The 23,787-nt window shown below is 32.1% G+C and overlaps 1 protein-coding gene across 1 annotated transcript in view; it reads right to left on the bottom strand.

Moving 5' to 3' along the window:
- ME1 (malic enzyme 1) overlaps positions 1 to 23,787 on the bottom strand; it is a 147,157-nt gene that overhangs the window by 78,114 nt on the left and 45,256 nt on the right. The window contains exons 4-5 of the mRNA XM_011364885.2: positions 10,751 to 10,826; positions 5,733 to 5,894 (exon numbers count right to left, since the gene is read on the bottom strand). Of these exons, the coding sequence (XP_011363187.1) occupies positions 5,733 to 5,894; positions 10,751 to 10,826 (238 nt within the window). The remainder of the gene's footprint in view (positions 1 to 5,732; positions 5,895 to 10,750; positions 10,827 to 23,787) is intronic.

Below are 23,787 nucleotides of genomic sequence, written 5' to 3'. Positions count from 1 at the left end.
TTTACAGGTGTGGTGATATTGTTAAGAAGTCTAAGTCATTCGAATCATCTCTGTTGGGATTTTTTTTTAAGCCAACAAATTATAGTCTGGTTCACACCTGTTGTCCTAGTGTAATTATTAACAGCATCCGCTTTCATTGTGAAAGTGTCTTGGTTTGGCCAATACATTATGTGGTCATCCTACTTATAATGTACTACATGACAATGAGTTAAGGCTTTCTGGCTAGCTGAAAGTTAACGTATTTAATCATGTGAAAATATTTCAGATGAAATATAAAGTCTGAAACAGAGTGTTGTTGTAAAGCTCAGCTGTTCCTCAAGGCCTAAAACCTTTAAACAATCTACTGGCAGGCTTCTGAACAGCTGAGGTTAAAATACCAGTAAATTATTCATGGCTGCCAGAATTAAAATACTTTCTCCATGTCTGGAATATATTTGGACTTCTAAAATGTGAATTAAGAAAGAACACAATTGAGAAAAGAGGTCACATGTTTCCTCTTCTCTTTTCTTTCATTCTTTCCCATGCTAATAATTAAAGTATATATCATAAAGCAGACGAAGTACAATGAAGAGTCAATTATGAAGATTTATGAACAAGATTAAGCTTCTGAATTAAATCAAGAAGTTATAAAATTCTCCCAATCATAGCATCTGTCAAAATTTCCTGTTTTTAAAATTTTTTTGATAATTGGGGCTTGAATAATGAGTGCATTCTTGGAGATTTGACTGACAAAAAATAACTACAAAAAGCAATTTAACAAGATCACCCAGTTTTTACAATGGCTCCACAGACCAAGCAGCCTAATACAGAGGTGATATTAACTTACTGGATTCAAAGCTTTTTATGGCCTTGAGTAAACAATAAATCTTTGTTGGAGAATAAATAAAAGTCTTTTAAGCAAATGCTTAAAAATGGTTTTACCTTCTTTAGTAAGAGTTGTCACATGTAATGCATGTGGTATCTTTGAAGACTTATGAAGACTTATAACATGAAAGAAAAAGATTAGAAGAAAAACAGTAAAAGCATATGGAAATATAAAAGAGTTCGAAAAGGATATAAAAAGGGTATATATTGGTAAAGTTAATTATCTTAGCACTATCTCGATTCTGAAACCTTGGGAACCTTTATTTGAAGTATTCATTTATTTGAAGCAAACAGTAATCATTATCAATCCTCCCTTTGTCTCTCACATTTCTTTTTTTTCTAATCTGAAGTTTCTGACAATTAAAAACTATTTTCTTAATATTTTAAGTTTTTACCATTAGGAAAGCAATACTTCCTATTAAAAAAATTTGAGAGCACTGAAAAGTAAAATGGAAAACAAAGAATGCTAATAATCTTTACTCATTCAGAACTACCCACCACTATCCCCTTGATGCATATCCTTCTAGGTCCGTTAGTTTATGTCTATGCATATATAATATTATCTGTCCAATTTGCTGAGGGACAGAGAGGAGGAAGGTTGGGGGGATGGGCAAATGGGGTGAAAGGTTAAAGAAGTACAAATTAGTAGTTGATAGTTGGTCACGGAGATGGAGAGCACGGCAGAGGGAATGCAGTTAGCATTAATATGATGGCTAGGTGGAGGGCCAGGGGAGGGAGGGAGCAATTGGGGGGATCGTTTTATGAACTATATAGATGTCTAACCAATGTATTGTATACTTGAAACTAATTTAAATAAGTAAATTAAAAATATACATATTATCTATCCAAATGTGAGACAATATCATAGACTTTCATAACAGTTTTTCACATAAAAATATAATGTGAAGTTTTCATGTCAATAGATGAACATTTTTAAAACTTGTGATCTATACTGGAACTCTGCCCTTCTAGAGAATGAATAAATTAACATTCTCCCCTAGTGATATGTTGAACAAGCATATAACATTGTTGCTTAGAAATGTTGAACAGCATATAACATTAGTAGAACAGACTATTGTTCCTATTGTAAATGAAACCATTTTTTTTGTTAAATAGTCATTACAAGTAAATGGGAATGCTGTTGAGCTTTTAATGTTTATTTTATAAGAAGCCACTTTACTGAAAGCTCTAATTTGGTCATGGCATTTTTCATTTACTTTCTTGGGCTTTAAAAATTACCTATAAATATTGATGAACATATCACCTATAACAAAACGATAATTTTGTCTTTTCCTGTCTGCCAGATATATGCCATTTGTATTTTTTGTCCTATTGCACAGGCTAGGACTTTCTGAACAATTGAAAAGAGGATAGCAGTGATAACGGCAGATTCGAAAACTCATTAAAAGAATGCCTACAATATATCACTATTAACTATAATGTTGCTAATGGTCCGGATAGTTTTTGACATTAAAAATATTTTTCAAAATTCAATTTGCCAATACTTTATGAAGGATTTTTGATTCTACATCTATATTAATGTAATCTTTACTAAGTGCCTACAGAATGCCATTCACAATTCTAAACACTATGTTAAATCATGAGAATGCTATAATGTAGGTACTCATTTTACATAAAGAATCTAAAGCACAAAAGAATTGAATAACTTTTTCAAAATTACACAGCTAGGAACATAGGTAAACATATGAATAATTAGGAATTTCTTGTTATGTGCTATTTTTTACCTGTTTGGAGATCAAAGTTATATTCTTTTCATAAAATGAAATGTGAAGCTGTCAATTTTAATATGATCTGGATCAGTCTATACAGCAGAGGAACAACATGTCCTGAAAACTTTAAATAAACCCATAATCCTATCTTAGTATAAAACTAAACTACTTAACATTAAAATTTAGACCTAGTTTTCTTTTTGTGCACTTGCTTCTGATATTTTTGTCTATAGTTTGTATGGACTCTGGTGACATCGTTCACACATATTCAACTATTTTGGATAGGGCCTATCTATTTTATCTAGTAGCCAGGGGCCACAACTAACAGTCACAGGATAGAGGCTGGCCATGCCAGAAAACTAACCATGTGATTTGGGGTGGGGAACCTTGGGTCATGTAGTATCAGTCAAACTGGAGACTGATTTCACATATGTGATCAACCATGCCTAGGTAATGAAATCTCAATAAAATCTCTGAACATTGGGGAATATATTAATCTCACACACTGATACCAGAAGGTAATGTGTCTTGACTCCACAGAGGAAAATAAAAGCTTCACATTTAGAACTCTACAAGACTGTCCTATGTATCTCTTCTTTTGGCTGATTTCAGTAAGTAGCCCATTCCTGTAATACAACATAATTGTGATTAAATAGCTTTCAGTGAGATCTATGAGTTTTGTAGCAAATTATCAAGCCTAAGAGTGCTTTGAGGAACCCTCTCAAACTTGCATTTGGCATCAGAAGTGAGAACAGTCTTGGGACTATGTCTTCAAACTTTGTAGTTTGGCTAACTTCAGGTATAGCCAAACTAGATAAAGGAACAAAAAATTTATTCTCATTTTAGAACAAGAACTCTTGCTGATCATTTTTTAATATAGATGTTCACCATTATATATCTTGAATATGTTTCAGAAAAAGTAAGTTATAAGTAGATAGCAGTGCTATACAGTTAGAGCCTAAGAGCATATTGTAACTGGCAGAGAAATAGTTTGCTAACTGACCTTAATGGTTTGTCAAATGTCCCTATCAAAGCATTTAATGTGTGTTGAAACTAGTTACATATGTATCTCCGATTCTAGATTCAGAGCATTTGGCTGGCAAGCTCTTAAGTTATTTATTCTGATATTACCTAGCCTTCACTTAGGCCTCGACAGATACTAGGTACTCAACATTTGTCTAACTCAATTAAATCTACATAATAGAATATGAAGAGTTTTAGAAATGTTTCTCAGGCTAAAAAGATACTCTCCAGTGACCTGTCAAAGAGTTAAAATTCTATCACTCACTTAATTTTTTCCCCTAATATCTCCAAAAGTCCATTGGCAGTAAGCAAAAATCTCTAGAAATAACACATAGTAGCACTTTAACAACAGATTCATTTAGGTAGATTGTTTTCTAATTTAGCATCTTAAAAAAACTTTGAAAGGTAGTAAGCACTAGGTATGTTTAATGAAAAAAGAATTTAAAAAGCGAAATGAACAGCGGGGAAAGTAAAGAATTTGATGATAGAGATGAGATTTGCAGGCTAAGGTAGGCTAAGGGACAGAAATGGAATAACATTTGTAGGCTAAGGTAGGCTAAGGGACAGAAATGGAATAACAAAAGAGGAAAGGAATACTAAATGGATACGAGAAAATTCAAGACAACTGGCGAATTTGACAATTTTAAGATGCTCAGAAAATCAAATATTTTATGTAACTAATACAATCTATCAATGAAACAGTCCCAGTTTCATTAATGTACAACTTTACGTCCACATTATATAGACAATCTCAAAAGAAGGCCCAAGTTTAAAACTAAATTCTTAATTTTTTGCATGCCTGTTTCATCACTCCTCTTCATCTCTATCTAGAATTTTTAAGATGTTTTATAGATTTTGTGATTTTTAAACTTTGATTTCAATGTAATTTATCACAGAAGAATGTTTTAAAATATATGAAAAAATAAACAAAAAATCTTAATGTTCAATCTATATGCCCAATTTTAGGATAATTGTTTTAAGAAGTCAGCTTTGATCATTTCTAAATTATTTCTATTAGTATTAAAAAAAATGCTACATAAAAATGTCTTTTTATCAAAATGTATCCTTTATAAAGGTTAAATGAGTACTTAGGTAGTATGCAGGAAGTTAAATGTTGCAACTTTGTATAGGTTGGTTAAAGAACAAGAAACCTGTTCAAGTCACTATTAGAAGAGAACAAGGAAAACAACTATAAAAACTGTATTTATTCAAAGTATCGAGGTCTTATTTGATGATGAATCTATTCTGGACCTAGGTCTGAAATTTGTATGTAATTTTAGAAAACTCTATCCTTAATTTATCATTATCTTTCACCACCATTTCAGAAAATTCTATCTTTAACTTCAGGTATTTTTCACCCATAAGTGATCCTAAATATTAGCAATAAAGGGTGAGCAAAAATATATGACTTTAAGATTGTAAAATATTGTTGCAGGATGAGAAAGACTAAACTCTAAATCATCTACCTAAGGTTCAATACAGATTTTTAGAAGAAGATTTCAGACTGATTAAACTTAATATTCTTTGAGATTAGTTCCTGTGTAGTATGGAAATAATAACTTAAAAAACTAAGATATCCTAAAGTAAAATATATATTCTATAGAATAATGCTATAAATACTCATCGAAGGATAATGAAACACTAAAGAAGCTGGTAAAGATTAATGATGTAATAGAGAAAGGAAAATGAAAAGAGAAAAATTTTTTTATAAGAGTTGGGGGGATGTGTTTGAGGGAAGAGGGAGAATAGCCAGAAAAAAATGACTAATCACTATGCTATAGACCTGAAACTAATATAAAATAATATTAAGTGTCAACTATCATTGAAAAATTTTTAATAATTTAAATTTTTAAAGAACATGTAGAATAGGACGATTTAAACTATGTGCATGTATAAATTTAATAAAAATTAAAATTAAAAAAGAAAAGCTAAGGAAGGAAAGAGCAAATTAAGCCAAAAGTAAAAGAAATTCAATGAAGGTAAAAGTAGAAATCAATAAAAAGAAAAACAGACCAAAAGAAATGACTTTCACAAAGTTCCTGGAATAAGTTCAAACACAAGAATCGGTGCTCTTTTTTAAAGGTGAATAGCTTTTTATAGACTTAAATTGTTTACCTCATTTTCTGTTCCCACGTCCAGAGTGACAGGCAGACATTCTTGAGGATTCACCCCTCCACAGGCTGTATACAGAGCCAATTTACCCACAGGGATGCCCATGCCATTACAGCCAAGGTCTCCCAAGCCAAGAATACGCTCTCCATCAGTCACCACAATCGCCTAGGAGAAAAATTAAAAATATTTATTCAAGATGTTCACAAATCCTGGAGCACAGTCCCTGGTCTCTATTTCTGAAGTTAATATTATGTAATGAAATACTAAGCTGTCAAAAAACATAAATTGAATATACAAGGAAAAGATTTTATGTGATCATACATGTGAAAGAGCCGGGAGAATAAATTTGATATATACATTTTATGTTGTGTTAAAAATATACAATATGTGATTAATCTGGTTGTTGAAAAAGGAAGAGAGGATATGCACATAAAGATTTAAACAACCCAAATAACTCAGTCTTCAGTCAAGAGAAGCAGTGAAAAGAGGATAGTGAAATAAGAACTCAAATTGGGAACTAAAGTGAAACAGCAGATTTAAAACTAGCCATATCCACTTTGAGGACAATTGTAGGTGTTCATAGTTACGTAATACATAATAGCTGAGTAGCCTCTAAATGTTCTGATCTTTGGTTTATGCATCCTGGCACCATCAACTTATTGTCACAATGTTGACCCATCTTCTTTAACTCTTATAACTACTTGATATTGTTCTACCACCTTTGAAATATGGCCAGTAGTCTACTATTTTTCTTACCTGATAAGCCTTCATTAGATCTAATAAATTTTGTTTAGTTTATTTCTAGTCACCTTAAATATCTATGAAGCATACATTTTAATCATGTAGAGATTTTAATTCTATGTAATTTAATATCTTTATTGAAATTATATATCTAACATCTTTACTCTGTGATTCATGGCCATTATGTGAACTTAAGCAAAACCAATCTTGTGAATTAGATTTTCTACTTACTGCTACACCAGTCATATCCATACAGCCTTGGAAAAATATCAGTTATTTGACTCTAAATTGAAGAATTACAGCTTCCGTTTCTTATTTGTAAAGTGGGAATAATAAATGTATTTTTCAGAGTAGCTGCATAAGAACAGGATCCAACTCTGTTTTTACTTACTGTACACCAGCACCTAGCATAGCATTTGGCACATGGTAAATAATCAATAAATATTAGTTAATTGAATAAATAGATAATTCAATGAAATGAGATCATGATATACAAAGAACTACAACAGTACCTGGTACAAATTTTCAAAAAATTCTAGCTATTAATATTTTCATCAGGACTAATGTAGAGAGTCACAGCATTTTAGAAGTAAAGGAAAATTTAGAATACATTCAGTCCAACTCTCTTATTTTATAGATTAGGAGACTAAAGATCAGAGAACTAAAATAATTTGCCTAAGGTGATTTACCTGCTTTATATCAAAGAACCCGAACCCAAGTATATTAGCTCCTAGTACAGTGTTTTTCTACCATGTTACACTACAGAACATATTTTAAAATCTATATTTTTGAGCTATTTTCATTTAATTTTCTGTTCACCTACATTATACAGCTCTGAAAAAACTGCTTTAAAGTAAATACATTTGAAAGGTGAGTGAAAATTATTTTTGCATATTTTGCAGATTCTGCAACTATTTGTAGTTTTCCATGTCTAATTGCAAATGGACAATACATTCTGCTGTTTTGGAAGAGGCAACTTGATTCCATTTATCTTAAATCATAATAAAAAAATACACGGAAATACAGAAAACTATAACATTGCTTTTTAAATGAAATTACAGCCAATTTTCAAAGTCCAAATATTTCAAATATATATTTCATAGACATTTTTTATTGTGCTATGACACAGAGATACTTTTATTTATCATCGATAATGTATACTTTTGTGAATGTGTTCCTTAAAGTCCAGTTGGCCTGCATATACTTTTAAACATTTTCATAACATATTTTATAAGGAGAGCAACACTGTCATATAATTTAGTTATGATCTGAATAATAATTTATATAATGCTTTCCAGGTTTCATTAAAAATATTTAAACCCAGAGAGTTGCTATTTATAATTTTCATTAGCTTCAATTTTTTTGAAAAAGAAGTTTAAAATAACAGCATTTTTATTTATTTTTAGTAGCATATCTAAGTTATACTAAATATATGTCTTGAATATAAAGTCAAAGAAAAATTTTATTCTTTTTGGTTTCTTCATAAATTTTATTCCCTAAGCTCTTCTCTCATCCCGAGCTATTAATTATATAAATATACCATGGATGTGGCAGTTGTATAAATAATTTTTAAACTGTTTTGAGGCATTTGGTATTTTAGCTCAATTTGTGCCTTATTACAAATGTACACTTGTAGCATCAATTCACAAACAATGCAACATTAAAGAGTAGATTTTATCATTAAGTATAATGTTGGCTGAGGGTCTGAGAAGGTATTTTCCTTCTATACCAATTTTGTAAAGAGTAGATTTTAATAGTGCAGAAATCCTCTGAAATAAAAATTTGTAACATATACAATTTATCACTAAATTAACATTTCCTTGCTTTTGTTAACTACTTTAGCTCCTGCTTAAGAAAAATACAGTAATTTCTTTAGATGTGGAATCTAAAAAGCAAAATAAACGAACAAACTCATAGATACAAATAACACTATGATGGTTGCCAGATGGGAGGGAGGTTGGAGGATGGATGAAAAAAGAGAGGGAATTAGAATGTACAAATTGCCAGTTATAAAAATAGTCATGAGGATGCAGGGTTCAGCATTGGGAATATAGTCAATAATACTGCAATAACTATGTATGGTGTCAGGAGGGTACTAGACTTAACGGGGTGATCACTTTGTAAGTTGTATAGTCTAATCACTATGTTGCATACCTGAGATTAATATAATACTGTATGTCAACTGTAAATGAAAAATAAAAAATGTAAAAAAAGAAAAGAGAGCAGTCATGTTTTCTATATAATTAATTCACAAGAGTAGAATTATCTCAGTAAGATAACCACACGATGTCTGTGTTTCAGAAATTAAATCTTCATCCAACTATATCAATTATTTTCTTGAAATTACCTGAATAAAAACGTTCTGTATAAACTATACAGGGGTTCTGAACATATATTCTCTTTCTCTATCACTCACTATATGTCCTGACTTCGCTTCTTTTCTTTTCTGTTGAAGCCTACCTAGATGCAGAATTTTTGCCTCCTTTCTTCTCTGTTGAACCTTCTTCAAATATTACTTATATAAAGTACTTCATTGTTTAATCATGACATTCTGTTTTTTCAAGTATAAATCCCTCTATGAGTTTCAAGATCTTTCATAATAATTTGATCACCTTTTACTTAAGCAGCCTTAATTACACTGCATTTCAATATTTAGCTTTAGTTGGGTCAGCCAACTTCTTTATTGCACAAGAATATACCATTCTACATTCCTATGTTCCCTTCTTAGGACAGTATCTTCTCTTTCTAATTATCAAAGGCTAGATTCAAGTTCCAATTTGGCGAGAAAAATTTCTTAACTGTTCTAGCCTTCTCCGAATGATAATCTCTAAGTGAATGAATATGACTTTATACCAGACAGTTTAATTATACAATGTCTAATAACTGGCTGCCTTTGTTTTGTGTATGCTTTTAGCTACATTTATTTTTCACTATTCCATTACATAAACAGCAGCCATTTATTAAGTGCCTGCTATGTGCCAGACACTATGCTAGGCATTTTAAATAACAGTAGGTATAGTCAGGGTCAAGAAGATCAGTAAAGACTCAGTATTAAAAATTAAAATGATAACAATAGGCTATTAATGAAGTTAGTTAGCCAGTGGGAGGAACATGAAGCAAGGGAGAGCTCTTTGCTTAGCCATTATGATTACAGGGATATTAATTAGATCTCTCTACCTCAGAACTATTTCCTATATTGATTCATTCTTAAAATCCTCTCTAGAGTACTGATTAAATGTAAGTATCCTTCTTCTTAGTGGATTAGACATTTATATTTCATAGAATTGGCACGTTTTTACAGTAGTTCCTAAGGACAGGATCTGTAGACAGTGCAGTCTACCTGGTGGGAGAAAAGTTGAGAGAGCAACTTAGGTGGAAGAAAGTGAAAAAACTGGAAAGGCTGGAAATAGTGAAAAACATTTTGCATTACAAGTTTGCCTAACATGGGCCTTAAAGAGCAGAGTGGATCAATTCTAGCCACAACTGCTCAAACAGAAAAGATCATTAAGGGTGTCACACTTCAGAAGTGATAGCTGAATCACCTTTATGCCACTAAAAGGCATCAATTTATTCAATATTAATCTTAAAAGACACCACAAAGTTGCTGGGCACCTAACAGAAAGGAAAACGGGAGTCATGGAGGGACAAGTACATCTCGCTTTCCTTAGACAAAGAAGGTGGTATAGCAGCACCATGTTTTAGGACACAGGCTCTGAGGCCTACATTCAATTCCCACCACCACCACACACTGCTGTGTAACCCACTGTGTAACCTGTGCCTTCCTTTCCTCACTGAATTATTATGATAATTATGAGTTATTAGTTGTAGTGTCTCAGATGAAAACAAATTATCAGATAATATTGCTATTTTACTTTCATTAGTTCACTCAGAGAGAAGTCAGATGAGCTACTTAAGGTCACAATGATGAAGAAAATTAACAGATTTATTTTGCCTACCTGGATTCTTCTTAGTGGATGAATAAACACAGAAAATATGGAAATGGAGTTTGCTTAAAGAAATTCAGAAACTATTTCAATATTTATTCAACATTTATCATCACTTACAATGAATAAAGAAATTAGATAAAAATAATGGGGAAAGTTGGTATCTAAAGGTATCAGAATAAAATTAATCCACTATGCAAAAATCAAAGGGATATAAATTAGGTGACATTCACTAGAAAAGCTAATGAATGCTACCTAATGTCATGAAAATTACCAATATGTTATAGGACAGAGAAAAGAACAAATCTGTCATAATGAGAAAATTTGATAACTTACCTTGATAACGTCTTCTGGCCACGCATCAAGAATTGAAGCAATATGCCCTCGATCATGGATACTAATAAAGAGGCCTCTGAGAGAAAAAAAGTAGTTTTAATTTACATCACATTTATCAAACTATCATAAACATTTAAAATATTTTTCAAATCAGTTTGAGATATCCCTTTTTATCAAACTAGTGAAAATTATTTTCTTAAATAAGAGATAGGAATCTTGTAAGTAAAGGGGAAATTAATTTAAACAATATATTGATATCTACAATAAAGGTATATTCATTCTTATATTACATACTCTTAAATATTTTAATTAATTATTAATAATAATTAAAGAATTAATTCATTATTTTTATAGAGAATTTAAATAGCATTATCAATTCCATTCACAGATTCATTTGGTCTTTATTAAATAATATTTGTAAAAGATCTTTGAAAAACAGTATGAAGCAAATATAAATAGGAATTTTCAGTGTATATTACATTTATTGAATATTAACAGTGTGGATAACATGTATTGGAATTAGCTGAAGTGACTGATAATGCTGGGCAGTCCTTTCATGTGGAACTTACTTGATTCTTTGATTTGTGGTCTTAGTTGCTATTTGCAACTCTTATTTAGACTGTCAACTGAACTATTTAACGGTGCTTGTCCCTTTCCCTCATTTCTTATGAAAGCCTAACAATTAACTTTAAAAACTAAAATAAAAATTTCTGAATTCCTTAACCTCACTTAAAAGTTTCATTTTAGTATTGTTAAATATAACTCAAATATAGACAACCGCATATGACAAATGTACAGTTTAATGAACTGTTATAATATCTATATAATATCCTTCCACACATTTTCTCCCAATCAAAACCCTGCCCTAAGAGTCACTCTCTTGACTTTCATGGTATCTATCATTTCCTTAATTTATAGTTTTATCTTCTGAATAACAAACCATTCCTAGGCAATATTGTTTAAATTGTCTGGTAAAGTTTTCCAAAATCTGGATTTTGCTGATTGCATCTCTATAGTACAGATTAACATATTAATCTTTACTCTGTATTTCTCGGGAAATTGGTAATTGAATCTAAAGGCTTAATTGGACTTTCAACTTTTTTACAAAACACTTCATGGTTTGGTGCTATCAGAAGATGCATAACATCTTTGTAGTCCTTTTTGTGATTTTAGCAGCTGCTTGATGCTTAATATCTAAATTTATTAAGTCATTGGGGGTTCAAAATGGTGATATTCCAATTCTAGCAATCATTATTTATTAGCTGGAACACTTCTTTAAAGAGATATTTCACCACACCTATTGTTTGGCTACCCAATGGTAAAGTTGATATAAGAAAAGGATCAATGCTGATTCTTTCTCTTCACTTATTGGTTTTTAAAATAAAGAGTTCATTTGCTAGATCCTTCAAGAGTTGCCACTAAGTTGTGTGTGTGTGTGTGTGTTTTGAATCAGTATGAACTCATGATTTAAACATATTTTGTGTCTTAATCCATCACAGTTACTTTTTTTATTGAAACTCAAATTACTCCATTTTTATTTAGTCAGTGGAAGGCTCTTCGCTTTGGCCCCTGAGCTCTTTTAACATGACTATAGTAGTTTTTGATAGCTTCCTTGTTCTCTGTTATGACAAGATGTTCTATTTTGTCTTGAAAATGTCTGCTCCAGGCCTGAAATGAGCCATTTCTCTAAGAAATTCTGTTTTTTGGTTTTTTTTTTAGAAGAAGGTGGTATTTCAAGACTACAATCTAGGCAATAGGGATTCCTACTGCTACTAGTTGATCAAAGACTCATTATAAAAAATTACAAAATGCTAATATTCATTTCCTATTTATGACCAGAAATTTCGAATTGCACTATTCTCTTGCTAAGTTTACCACTAGGATATTCTAGCAAATTCAACCTATCATTCCCTGAGGGGACCATTTCACATCTTCTCTTTTCTTTTTATCTCTCCAACACCCATCTCCCTCTCACCCTCAGTTGATAGCCAAATCTTAAATTTCAAACAAAAATAGATACAATAGTATGAAAACTACCTATTTTTAATATAAACACCACTAATTCATCTGCATCTTTTTAAAAAGTAGACTTTATGTTTTAGAGCAGTTTTAGGTTCACAACAAAACTGAGCAGAAGGTACAGAGATTTCCCAGATACTCCCTGCCCCCCACATGTATAGCCTCCTCCACTATCAATATCCCCGCCAGAATGGTATATTTGTTACAACTGATGAATCTACACTAACACATCATTATCACCCAGAGCACATAGTTTACATTATGTACAATTCACTCTTGGAATTGTACATTCTATGGGTTTGGACAAATTCATAATGACATACCACTATAAACATTTGTGTGCAGGTTTTTGTGTGGACATGTTTTCAACTCATTTGGGTAAATACAACAGGTCCTTGAATAATGCCATTTAGTTCAGCGTTATTTTGTTCTAACATTGATGAGAAAAAAAAAATCAATTCCCAGCTAGGGGAGTTTGCATGTTCTTCCCACATCTATATGTATTTTCTCCAGGTACTAAGGTTTTCTCCTACATCCCAAATACGTGCACATAAAGTGAAAATGGTGTGTTCAAATTGTCCCCGTCTGAGTGAGTGTAGGTGTAAGTGTGCCTGAGATGGAAAGGCTTCCTGGCCAGGGCTGGTTCCTGCCTTTGCACCCTGGGCTGCTGGGACAGCCTCCAGAACCCCATGACCCTGAATTGCAATAAGCGGGACAGAAATTAATTATCTTACTTGTTTTTTTAAATCTTTCCTAAATGTAGGTATAGCTCACATTTATTTCAAGGTTTAACATCAGAAACGTTTTTAGTCTTTAGAAGTTTGGTGAAATTTTTGTGATCTGAAATATGCCATAGGAATTTAACTCTTGTTTCTATCAATTAGCTTATGGCAAAATTGGTTTCATTATATACCATTTTACTTAAAGTTGCAATTTCAAGAACTATTCACAATGTTCGGTGAGGACTTACTGTCCCAGGAGTGAGATTACTAGATTATATAGTAAGAGTATGTTTAGTTTTGTAAGAACCCGCAAACTGTCTTCCAAAGTGATTGCACCATTTTCCATTACCACAAACAATGAATGAGTGTTCCTGTTGCTTGACATTCTTGCCATCATTTGGTGGTGTCAGTGTTCTAGATTTCGGTTATTCTAATAAATGTGTAGTGGTATCTCATTGTTGTTTTAGTTAGCATTTTCCTGATGACAGACAATGTGGAGCATCTTTTCATATGCTTATTTGCCATCTATATATGTATCTCCTTCAGTGAGATGTCCACTGTTAAGGTCCTTGGCACTTTTTTTCTTAAAAAAGAAATTTTTTATTATTAAATTTATTGGGGTGACCAGTTAATAAAATTATATTAGTTTCAAGGACATGGTTCAATAATATGTCATACATATATTGCATTGTGTGTTCACTGCCCAAAGTTAAATTTCCTTCCATCACCATATATTTTACCCCCTTTACCCTTACATACCTTGGCCCATTTTTTAATTGTTATTTTTCTTATTGTTGAGTTTTAAGAGTTATTTGTATGTTTTGAATAATAATCCCTTATTGTATACGTATTTTGCAAATGTTTTCTCCCAGTATATGGCTTGTCTTTCCATTCTCTTGACAGTGTCTTTTGTAGAGAAGAATTTTTAATTTTAATGAAGTCCAGCTTATTCATTATTTCTTTCATTGATTGTGCCATTGGTGTTGTATCTAAAAAGTCATTGCCATAACCAAGGTCATCTAGATTTTCTCCTATGTTATCTTCTAGGAGTTTCATAGTTTTGTGTTTTACATTTAGGTTTGTGATCCACTCCTAAAATTATCCCATCTCCATGCTACACCATCATCTTCTCTATTGGATCATTCTTATTAGCATTACAACCTGCGCTAATATTATCCATCTTTTGAAAAGACTGAATTTTGTCTCCTACTCTTCTCTCCTTCATAGAAAAACCCTTCAAAGATTTGTATATTCTTATTGTCTCTATTTCCTTATCTCTCATTCTCTCTTTAATTTATTAATAAGGCTTTTCTCCCTCACTTTTACACAGAAACAACTCTTAACGAAGTCACTGATGACTCGCATCTGCTAAAGGCAAAGGTCAACGCTCGACTCTCGTCTTACCTGACTTCTCAACTGTTTGACATGGCTTCAAATATCTGTTCATACTGATGACTCTCAAATGTCTATCTTCAATCCAGATCACTCCCTTGAGCTCCAACTATAAATATAACTACCTACTTAATTCCTCTAATCATTCAGGCTAAAATTCATCTAGTTACTCAGACAGGTCTTCTTTGATAACAGCAGTCAAAGCACCTCTACCCTAAAATTTTTATCATCTTCATAATACTTATAAGTATCTGAAATTACCTTATTGTTTCTATGTTTATTACCTATCTCCTCTCTGCCACCACGCACAGTACACAAATACACACAAAGAAGCAAGCTCCTTAAGTACAGAGAGTCTCTTTTTTGCTCACATTTGTAACCCCAATGCTTACAAGTGTGCTGGCACATAATATGTGTCGGACAGTATGTTCTGACGTCATTGCTGAAAAAATAAGACTTTTTTTAAGTACAGAAAACATGAAATAAGCCCAGTGACTTATTAAATAAACAAAAATTAAATTATGTTAGTAAGTGCTACAGGCAGATTACTGATTACTGTTTGACTCAACAAAAATATTAATTTACAAAGTTGGCACCAAATTATATCCTTTCCTGTTTTCTTTTTCTTTTCTTTTTTCTTTTTTGCTATTTCATATGAATTTATTTTGTTCTTCCAAAGTGATTATAAGCTCTTAATGCTATATATTTTTTTTGGATCCCTGTCATACTCAAGTATGCGGTCAACAAGATCTCAATAAGTGATTGTAAAATTAGAATGAAATATATTTGGACTTTATAAATAAGGCATTTTTGTTGAATTATCTAAGATGTTCTTGGCAATATACATTAAATAATATTTCTTGGGAACTTGTGAGTTAGCCAAGGTTTTCTAAGCCACCGCTGGTCTCAGAAAACTATCATTTTTTAACTAGACAATGAATGATACTAAAATATATATCAATTAAATGTCAAGGTTTATTTTACAAAGATATGAGTACAACTTTAATGAGAGAGCCATTTGGCCACCTATAATCTCTTGCTCTAAGGAGAGATTCATTTGTGCCAAAAATGCTTACTGTTGGAGAGAACTCAATTAATGATCTATAATGTCCCACCACACTCAAGTATTTTGAGAGGCTAATTTGCAAAATTTCCTGGAATACCTCCTTGACCATAAAGTCTTTGAGATACACAAAAATGCTTCAGCACAGAAATGACTCATACTTAATGATACAGAGTTGGAATTAAAACATTTTAATTCCCACTTTGCCTCAGCTTCTGCTGAATGTCTGATCTTTTAGCTTTAGCTCCTATTTTTGGTTCCATCCTTGCTCTTGGCATTTGAACAACTAATTCAGCCTGAGAACAATCTAGCTTCTGGCTCTGGATGATCTTTAAAGGCTTCACTTAGGCATCCCACCAATTCTTCCAGCACTGATAGGCTAGCTCCTAATTTCTTATCAGAGGCAGTACAAGTGTTATCTCCTCTTGGAAATATTTTCTGACCCACATTAAAAATGAGTTGTAATCTCTCTATAATCCCATAGAATCTAGCTGTTTTCTCTAATATAACATTTGTCATATTGTCATATAATTTTTCATTTTCTTATATGTGTGTCCTACTTGATTATGAACTCTTAAAGTCAGGAATTCTGCATTTCTTTCATAAAGGAAGAAGGAAACCACGAATAATGGAAACAATATAGGTAAGGAGAAAGGAAGGTGGTTCAAATGTAATTATGGCACTGGCTGATCCTATGGTGGGTAAAACACTACAGCAAAATGTCTGAGATGGAGAACACTCAGGAGCTATGTGGACACTGTATGTAATTTGGGGGTCCTCTGAAAATGATAAGGCAAATATATAAACAGAATAAATAAAAATTTAGGGAGGAAGCCTCTGGGAAAATATAGCAAGAATCAGAGCAAATGCCCAGTTCTAGGACTTGGAGGACCTGGGGGCTAAGAGATCAGCAATTTAAGATCTTACTGTTAACACAGGGACAACTGATAGTTCCAGAGCTATTAGGTCTGAGAAAGAATCACAAATTATAAAATCACACAAGTTTTGGAAGAAAGGTGCATAAGGTGGTTTAAGTGCTTTAGGCTTCAGTCTGGCTTAGTTTAGAAATAAAACTAGGATGACACATAATCTGTCGGTGGGGGAGGGACCCAGTGGAAGGTGCAGGGGCCAATGGTAGGAAACATCTCTGTGACTGAATACCAATTCTATTATAGAAGTAAAAATCCTTTTTTTTTTTTTTAATTTACTTTATTTTTATTGGGGCGAGAAGAAAAAGGCAGATTTTTTATTTCCTCTGGTCATAAACTTTCGAATGTAAAGTTTTTATTTATTACCACATAATGACAATTTTACTAAATTGAGTGATATTTTTCTTTGTGTAATTTTTTGATTTTGCTCTGTAATGATAATTTTGTGAATTTGTTTTGATTATTGGCACATAACATTTAAAGCTCTATTCCTAGTCTTAATCCTCCTGAACAATGAAAATTAGTACAATAGGCAAATTTCTAAAATGGTTTCCAAGACCAAGTTCCCTGGTGTTCACATCCTGAATAACCCCTAGGACTGCATGCCATATATTTTATTCTGATTAGATTATGTTAGAAACTACAGTTGGCCTAAAGACAGGAAGATTACCTGAGTGGGCCTGTACTCTTTAAAGGCAGAGAATTTCTCCAGCTGGTCACAGAAGAGGGAGTCAGAGGTTCAAAGATGAGAAGGACTCCAAGCACTGTTATAAACTTGGACAGAAAGGGCCACATGGCAAGGAATAAGAGCTACTTTTAGCAGCTGAGAGCAGTCCCCAGCTAACAACCAGCAAGGAAACAGGGACCTCAGTCCTACAATCACAAGAAACTGAATTCTGCCAGCAAGACTAACCTTGGAAGCAGATTTTTCTGTAAGCCTCCAGACAAGTACTCAGTCTGGCTGACCCCTTGATTTTTAGCCTTGTATACCTTCAACATAGAACCTAACCACACCATGCCAGATTTTTGACCTACAGACCTCTTAGCTAATAAATGGATATTATCTTAAAAAGCTAAGTCTGTGTTAATTTGTTACATAGCAATAATAAACTAATACAAATAGCATGTATATAAAAAGTAAAATTCAGGTACTCATTCCATCATTTGTCATGTGTTCATATTTATTTGACAATAGACATGACACAGCGCTAGACACTAGGGAAAATACAAGACTACCCATTCATTGCTGAATAGTTCTGTTGACACTTTTGTGACTCAAATACCAATGCACAGCATTATTTAGCATAAATGGCTCTAGTTTCCAGAAATCAAAAATGAATATTAAGATTGGCAATATTCTTCCAAATGGTGGTAATATGCTGGCTATTACAATTCAATTTTTAGAATTTCAAAGGCGGTATTCTTTTATAAGGATGCAGATACAGTGTGGTAATAGCCCAAAGATACTACGTGAAAAAACAAGAACATTTGGACATGTGAAAGAACCATGCATTTAAAAAAAAATAATTGCTTTTTCACTGCGTAATTTAGTAATAAAAACTACATTATTATAACTTAATGTTCATCTAATTTAATGCTATATTATAAGATATTTTATTTCAGGCTACCAATGGGGAATGGATAGGCAATTGCCTTGAGGAGGGAGTGAAGGTAAATATGACTGGAAGCCAAAAAAGACTCCAATGTTATTATTAATTTTTTAAAAATGTGATGCAATGTTAACAAATACCAATTCTAAATAATGTACATATGGGTATTTGTCTTTGTATATATTCTATATTTTGATTTTTTCAAAAACTGATTTTATTTCATATTTTTTAAGAGAAATGGAAAGTAAAAGTAAATACATTTGTCTTTTAGCAAAAGGGAGAAGAGTGATTTTTTTTTCAGTGATTTAAAATGATTATGGAGAATTTTTAAAGGGTTTTTAAAAGAACAGGAAAGATGATACAATGTTTTAAAAGGAAACCTTTAAAGGAAAAGCTTTTAAGGGATACAACATAGAAGACATAAATAGGAAAAAATAACATTTTTTAAATATTTATAGGATTATTACGAAGAATAGAAGATCATTATTTTTAAAAACCTTAGTCAAGAAAAACAACTTAGATAAAACAAAACTGATTCAGGCTTGCACTTAGAGAGGTTATTAAATATTAAAATGTTTAGGAAGACTGTAGAAGATGTGTTCAAGGTTTTCTGTAATACTGGATTTAAGGAAATAAAGTAACTGACATATCTAGGTCTTTCTAAGTCTATATTAATATTATTCCAAGACATATACTATATGGTGAGAGGAAAAGAGACAATAAATTCTACAATTTAACTTGGCAAGGAAAAATAGTCATCCTTACTCCCTTTGTGTCCAATCCCTAAGGTGATATTTGCTTCTTCTAAAGTCCCTTTCAGTAAAGAGAGCAGTAGCAGACACCAGAAATATTTGAGACAGGCTAAAATTCTTTGAATATGACATTATAGTGAGGAACATAAAAGATACTCAAAGCTATGAAGCCTAAGCTAAAATGAAGATAGAGGAACATGGATAAATGGCCATAAAATGGTAGTTTCCTATATGTAAAACAATTGTATTAGTACCAATTACTCGCCAAGCATCCATCTTAACTCATCCTGTTTGAATTAGTAAATTCTATCAGAATAGAATAATTACCTAGTATCTTATCTAGGCTGTTACCTCAGGTTTCTTTTGAAAATTATAAATAACAGCAACGAAGTAAAGAACAAAAAGCACTTTCTTTTTCACTTTCATTGGAAAATGCATATATATTATCAAACATTTATTGGCAGGGAAAAATCTTTCAGTTACTTGATGTCTATGGAATGAGAGTCATATCTAGGTCCACTATGCAATGGGATCTAAGAGCAGAGTAATAGAGATACCCGATGGAAGTGCACTATGGTAGCAGTTCCCAACGTTTTTGGCACCAAGGACCGGTGCTCCTTTGAGAATCTAATGCCTGATGATTTGAGGTGGAGCTGATGTGGTGATGCTAGCGCTGGGGAGCAGTTGCAAATACAGACGAAGCTTTCCTAGCTCACTTGCTGCTCACCTCCTGCTGGGCGGCCTGGTTCCTAACAGTCCACTGACCAGTACCAGCCCACAGCCCAGGGATTGGGTACATAGAGTACATAACACCACTACTTTTTATTCAAGAAGTCAAAGGCACTAAGGGCAAGAAACAGCAATGAAAACAAGGCTACAGAAGAATCAATTACTTCTATACATATAACACTTAACTAGATGTTTAAATAAAATTTACCCACTCAGGCTCATGAGCCCATGTCCGAAATCTGTAGAGAATCTCTACATTAATGTTCATAACTCTCATTAATCATGTTGTTGTTGCTATAAACTGATTAAAGTTTATTCTAATATTTTCATTTTTATTTCTCTCATAAACAACATTCTTGGATAGCAAGAGATTCTTAGTTGAAGCTTTGTTTACAGATTCCTTTCAAATTGCTAATAAAGTAAATCCCACACCTCTGGGCCTTATCCAGAAGTCTTTCCTTTTGCTGATCTTTACTTTAGAAGTCTGTGTTCTTACAGACTAGTTTCTCTAAACCCAAAACTAGTGCTCGAACCACCAACCAATTAGTCCCATGTCCTTCTCTAATAATGAAAAAAAAAAAAGGACAGAAATTCATAATTATAGAAATAGGTCTTTATTAATCTAAAAAAAAACCCTGCTGTTTACAGCCATTGCCTCTACATAGTTATTTTTTTCTTTTCAGAGAAAAAAAAAATCATCAAAAGAAAAATATAAGCCACATGAGCAGACTTGATATACTGCCAAATACAGTTCAAGCAAATTCCTTTGTGAGGCTACTTTTCCTAAGAATGAAATCCCCCGCAATACTGCTCCATAAGCCAAATAATGCTCATTTCCCTCAGATTTAGACCATCCCTACACAAATTCGAATTTATGCTATCACTGGAAATCTGTCACTAGTTTCCTTCAAGTCTAGTATAGCTGAGAAATATGTTTTCAAAATGTATAAACTATGTTTTATCATATCAGTAAGACTTTGGAGAAATTAAAAAGATGAAGCTAAATAGCATTAACTTGATTCATAATAGAGTTCTCATGCTATTTCCTTTGGAAAGTTATGCCTGACTTCCAGTTCTGTCTGGGTTAGAGCCCCCCCGCCGCCCCCCACCGCCCCATCATTCCATAGCACCTCATTCTCTGCTAGTATAATATTTATCACACAGTATTATAATTGCTTATTTATTGTTGGTCTCCTCCATTAGAACATATGCCTCATGAGGCAAAATGTTATATTTGCTTTGTTCATTATTTTACTACAATGACCTAACACAATACTTGACACTTAGTAGCTGAGGCAGATTAAAGATGGCCACAAATTCTTTGATACTCTTCCTATAGAAAGTGGGCGTCTATGTTTGTTTCTTGATTCTGGATGGCCTCTGTAACTGCTTTGACCAATAGAATATGGCAGAAGTAACATTGTGCTAATTTCCAAACAATTCTTGAGAAACTAGCAGTTCCACTTCCTGTCTCTTAGAACACTTGCTCTTAGAATCTGAAGACTGGTGTGTATGGTTGAGAAGACTTTCCGAGTGGTACAAATGCCAGAAGAGTTTTAAGGGAATCAATTTCCAGATATTTATCTTCCATAGCTCTTTCCTAAAATTGATCTAAGACCTGGTGTGGTTCTCCAAAGACGAATCCATTCATGCAGATTCTCCATTCCTTATCTCCTTACATACTAGACCTTCTATTTTACAAAGGAAAGACATCAAAATATCTATCCCGAATTTTACTAAACAAAACCTTTGGAATTTCATTGAATTAGGTGAGGCTTGCTAGCCCCATCTTTCACATATTCCTATTACCAGTGACCTGTGGCACTAGAACAAGGGTATCTTGACTCTGATTCCAGATACAATATACAGTGGATCAGTGGGAAGTACCTTCAGTCTTGAAGAAGACACCCATAAAAGTAAAGTAAAAGAACTACACATTGAAAATGGCTTTTTTCCCCTCATCATATAGTTAAGGAAAAGTATACATTTTCATCTATTCTCAATAGTTTGGAATATGTTTACTGGAAATGAAATCTTCAAACAGCAGAAAGCAGTAAATGGTTAATGATATTGTTTTAAATATAATTGAGTATTTTCTAAAACTATTATATATTTCTAAATATACTGGATAAAATCCACAAATAAAAATATAATAGATTTCATTCAAATAAAAGGTGTATCATTTAATTAGATATTACATAATTTTATCAAATTTATGAAACATTTATTCCTATTACAGTTAATCCTCTTATTTTATTTTGTGAAATGTTTCACATTTTCTATGTCTTTGTCTAAAAGGTAATATTATACACCAAATCAATTCGTTTTAAGCAACATGTATTTTTATCTTTCATTAACTATGCAGAAATTTTGATCATGTCTAACAAAACTAATGAATTTATTTTTTATTATAGAGATATTTCTTATCTGTTTCCAAAAGCCCAACACCAGAACTTACTATATGCATACATACATTTTTATCAAAGTAATATCATACCTTGTTTCATACTCCCTACTTCATAAAACTCAAAATATCAGCTACCTATTGTATTGCTTTATAATCAGTAAACAAGATATAATTATTTTACTTTATAATTTACTTCTTAAATGGATAAATCAATTTAGTTAATTTGCATTATTTTAATCTTGACATTCTGACTTATTAATCAACCATATGTTTTCTATAAATTATTTCTCTGCAATGTTTATACTATTAAAAATATATATTAATGCATTTACTTGAACTAGCAGAAAGTCTTTTGACTGAAATAGGTGATAAAAGAACTGTTTAGGTCAATTAGGGTATATGGTAAGCATTTTCCATTAAGTGAATGAGCTAAATCTACAACTTCCAGATTGTGATAAATTGTAAGATATACACATTTAAATGGAAAAATCTGTACTGTTAAAGATGTATTGAAATTAATTTTCAGTTAAGTTTCAACTTTCCCAACCCCTTCTGAGAATATCAGGTTAAACAAAATTCCTATAAGTGAAAGACTAACAGATATTAGTGGCCATTTGGAAAAACTTGGTAAAGATTTTTCAGGATACTTCTCAGAAAATGAAAAAGTTATGACCCTTATAACTGGGTAACAAAATGTGTTGCAATTCAGGTGGTTTCTAATTCTTTGTCCTCCACGTTTTTGAAAAAGTATGTAATTGAGTTGTCATTTGACTGATCACTGAAAATAAATTTCCATGATATAGCTCTATGTGACTTGTGGCACATAATTTGGAAAGAGTTCAAAGAATTAAGTGATACTGCTATAACAAAATTCTTTCCAGTTCCATATATTTATTTGCATAAATAAAGTTTTACAGCACATTCACATATGCAGAAAACATGAATAAAACTGATGCCAAACATTCTCTTCTACCCATAAGTAACATATAGGTCTAGATATACATGAATTGGGAGGGAAAAAATTTCCCCTTCATTAGATGACCCATTTCTAATAGAATTGTTTTTATGTTAAATGATTAATAAAAATTTAACACACATATATGTTGTTAGATCAATTGTATACTAGTAATAATCCCAATAATATAAATTTTTAACAGTTGAAACCTTAATTACAAAATAAAAACATTAATGTCACTTTATATACAGAGCTTTGCTGCATAGTAGTATAATGTTTAATCAATAAGAATTTCAACCATTAAAATGTATTACATTAGCAAAAAAATCATAAACAGGAGTGAAATTAAAATAAAAATTCAAAGAGATAAGGAACATTACAATATTTCTGTTAGAGAAGTATTTGTTTTTGTATATTTTAAATGGATAATAGAATATATAAGATTATATTCCTTGGAAT

The sequence above is a fragment of the Pteropus vampyrus genome, unplaced genomic scaffold (assembly GCF_000151845.1).
Source record: "Pteropus vampyrus isolate Shadow unplaced genomic scaffold, Pvam_2.0 Scaffold102, whole genome shotgun sequence".
In the NCBI taxonomy this organism is placed as follows: domain Eukaryota; kingdom Metazoa; phylum Chordata; class Mammalia; order Chiroptera; family Pteropodidae; genus Pteropus; species Pteropus vampyrus.
This window is presented reverse-complemented; position numbering and strand designations above follow the sequence as displayed.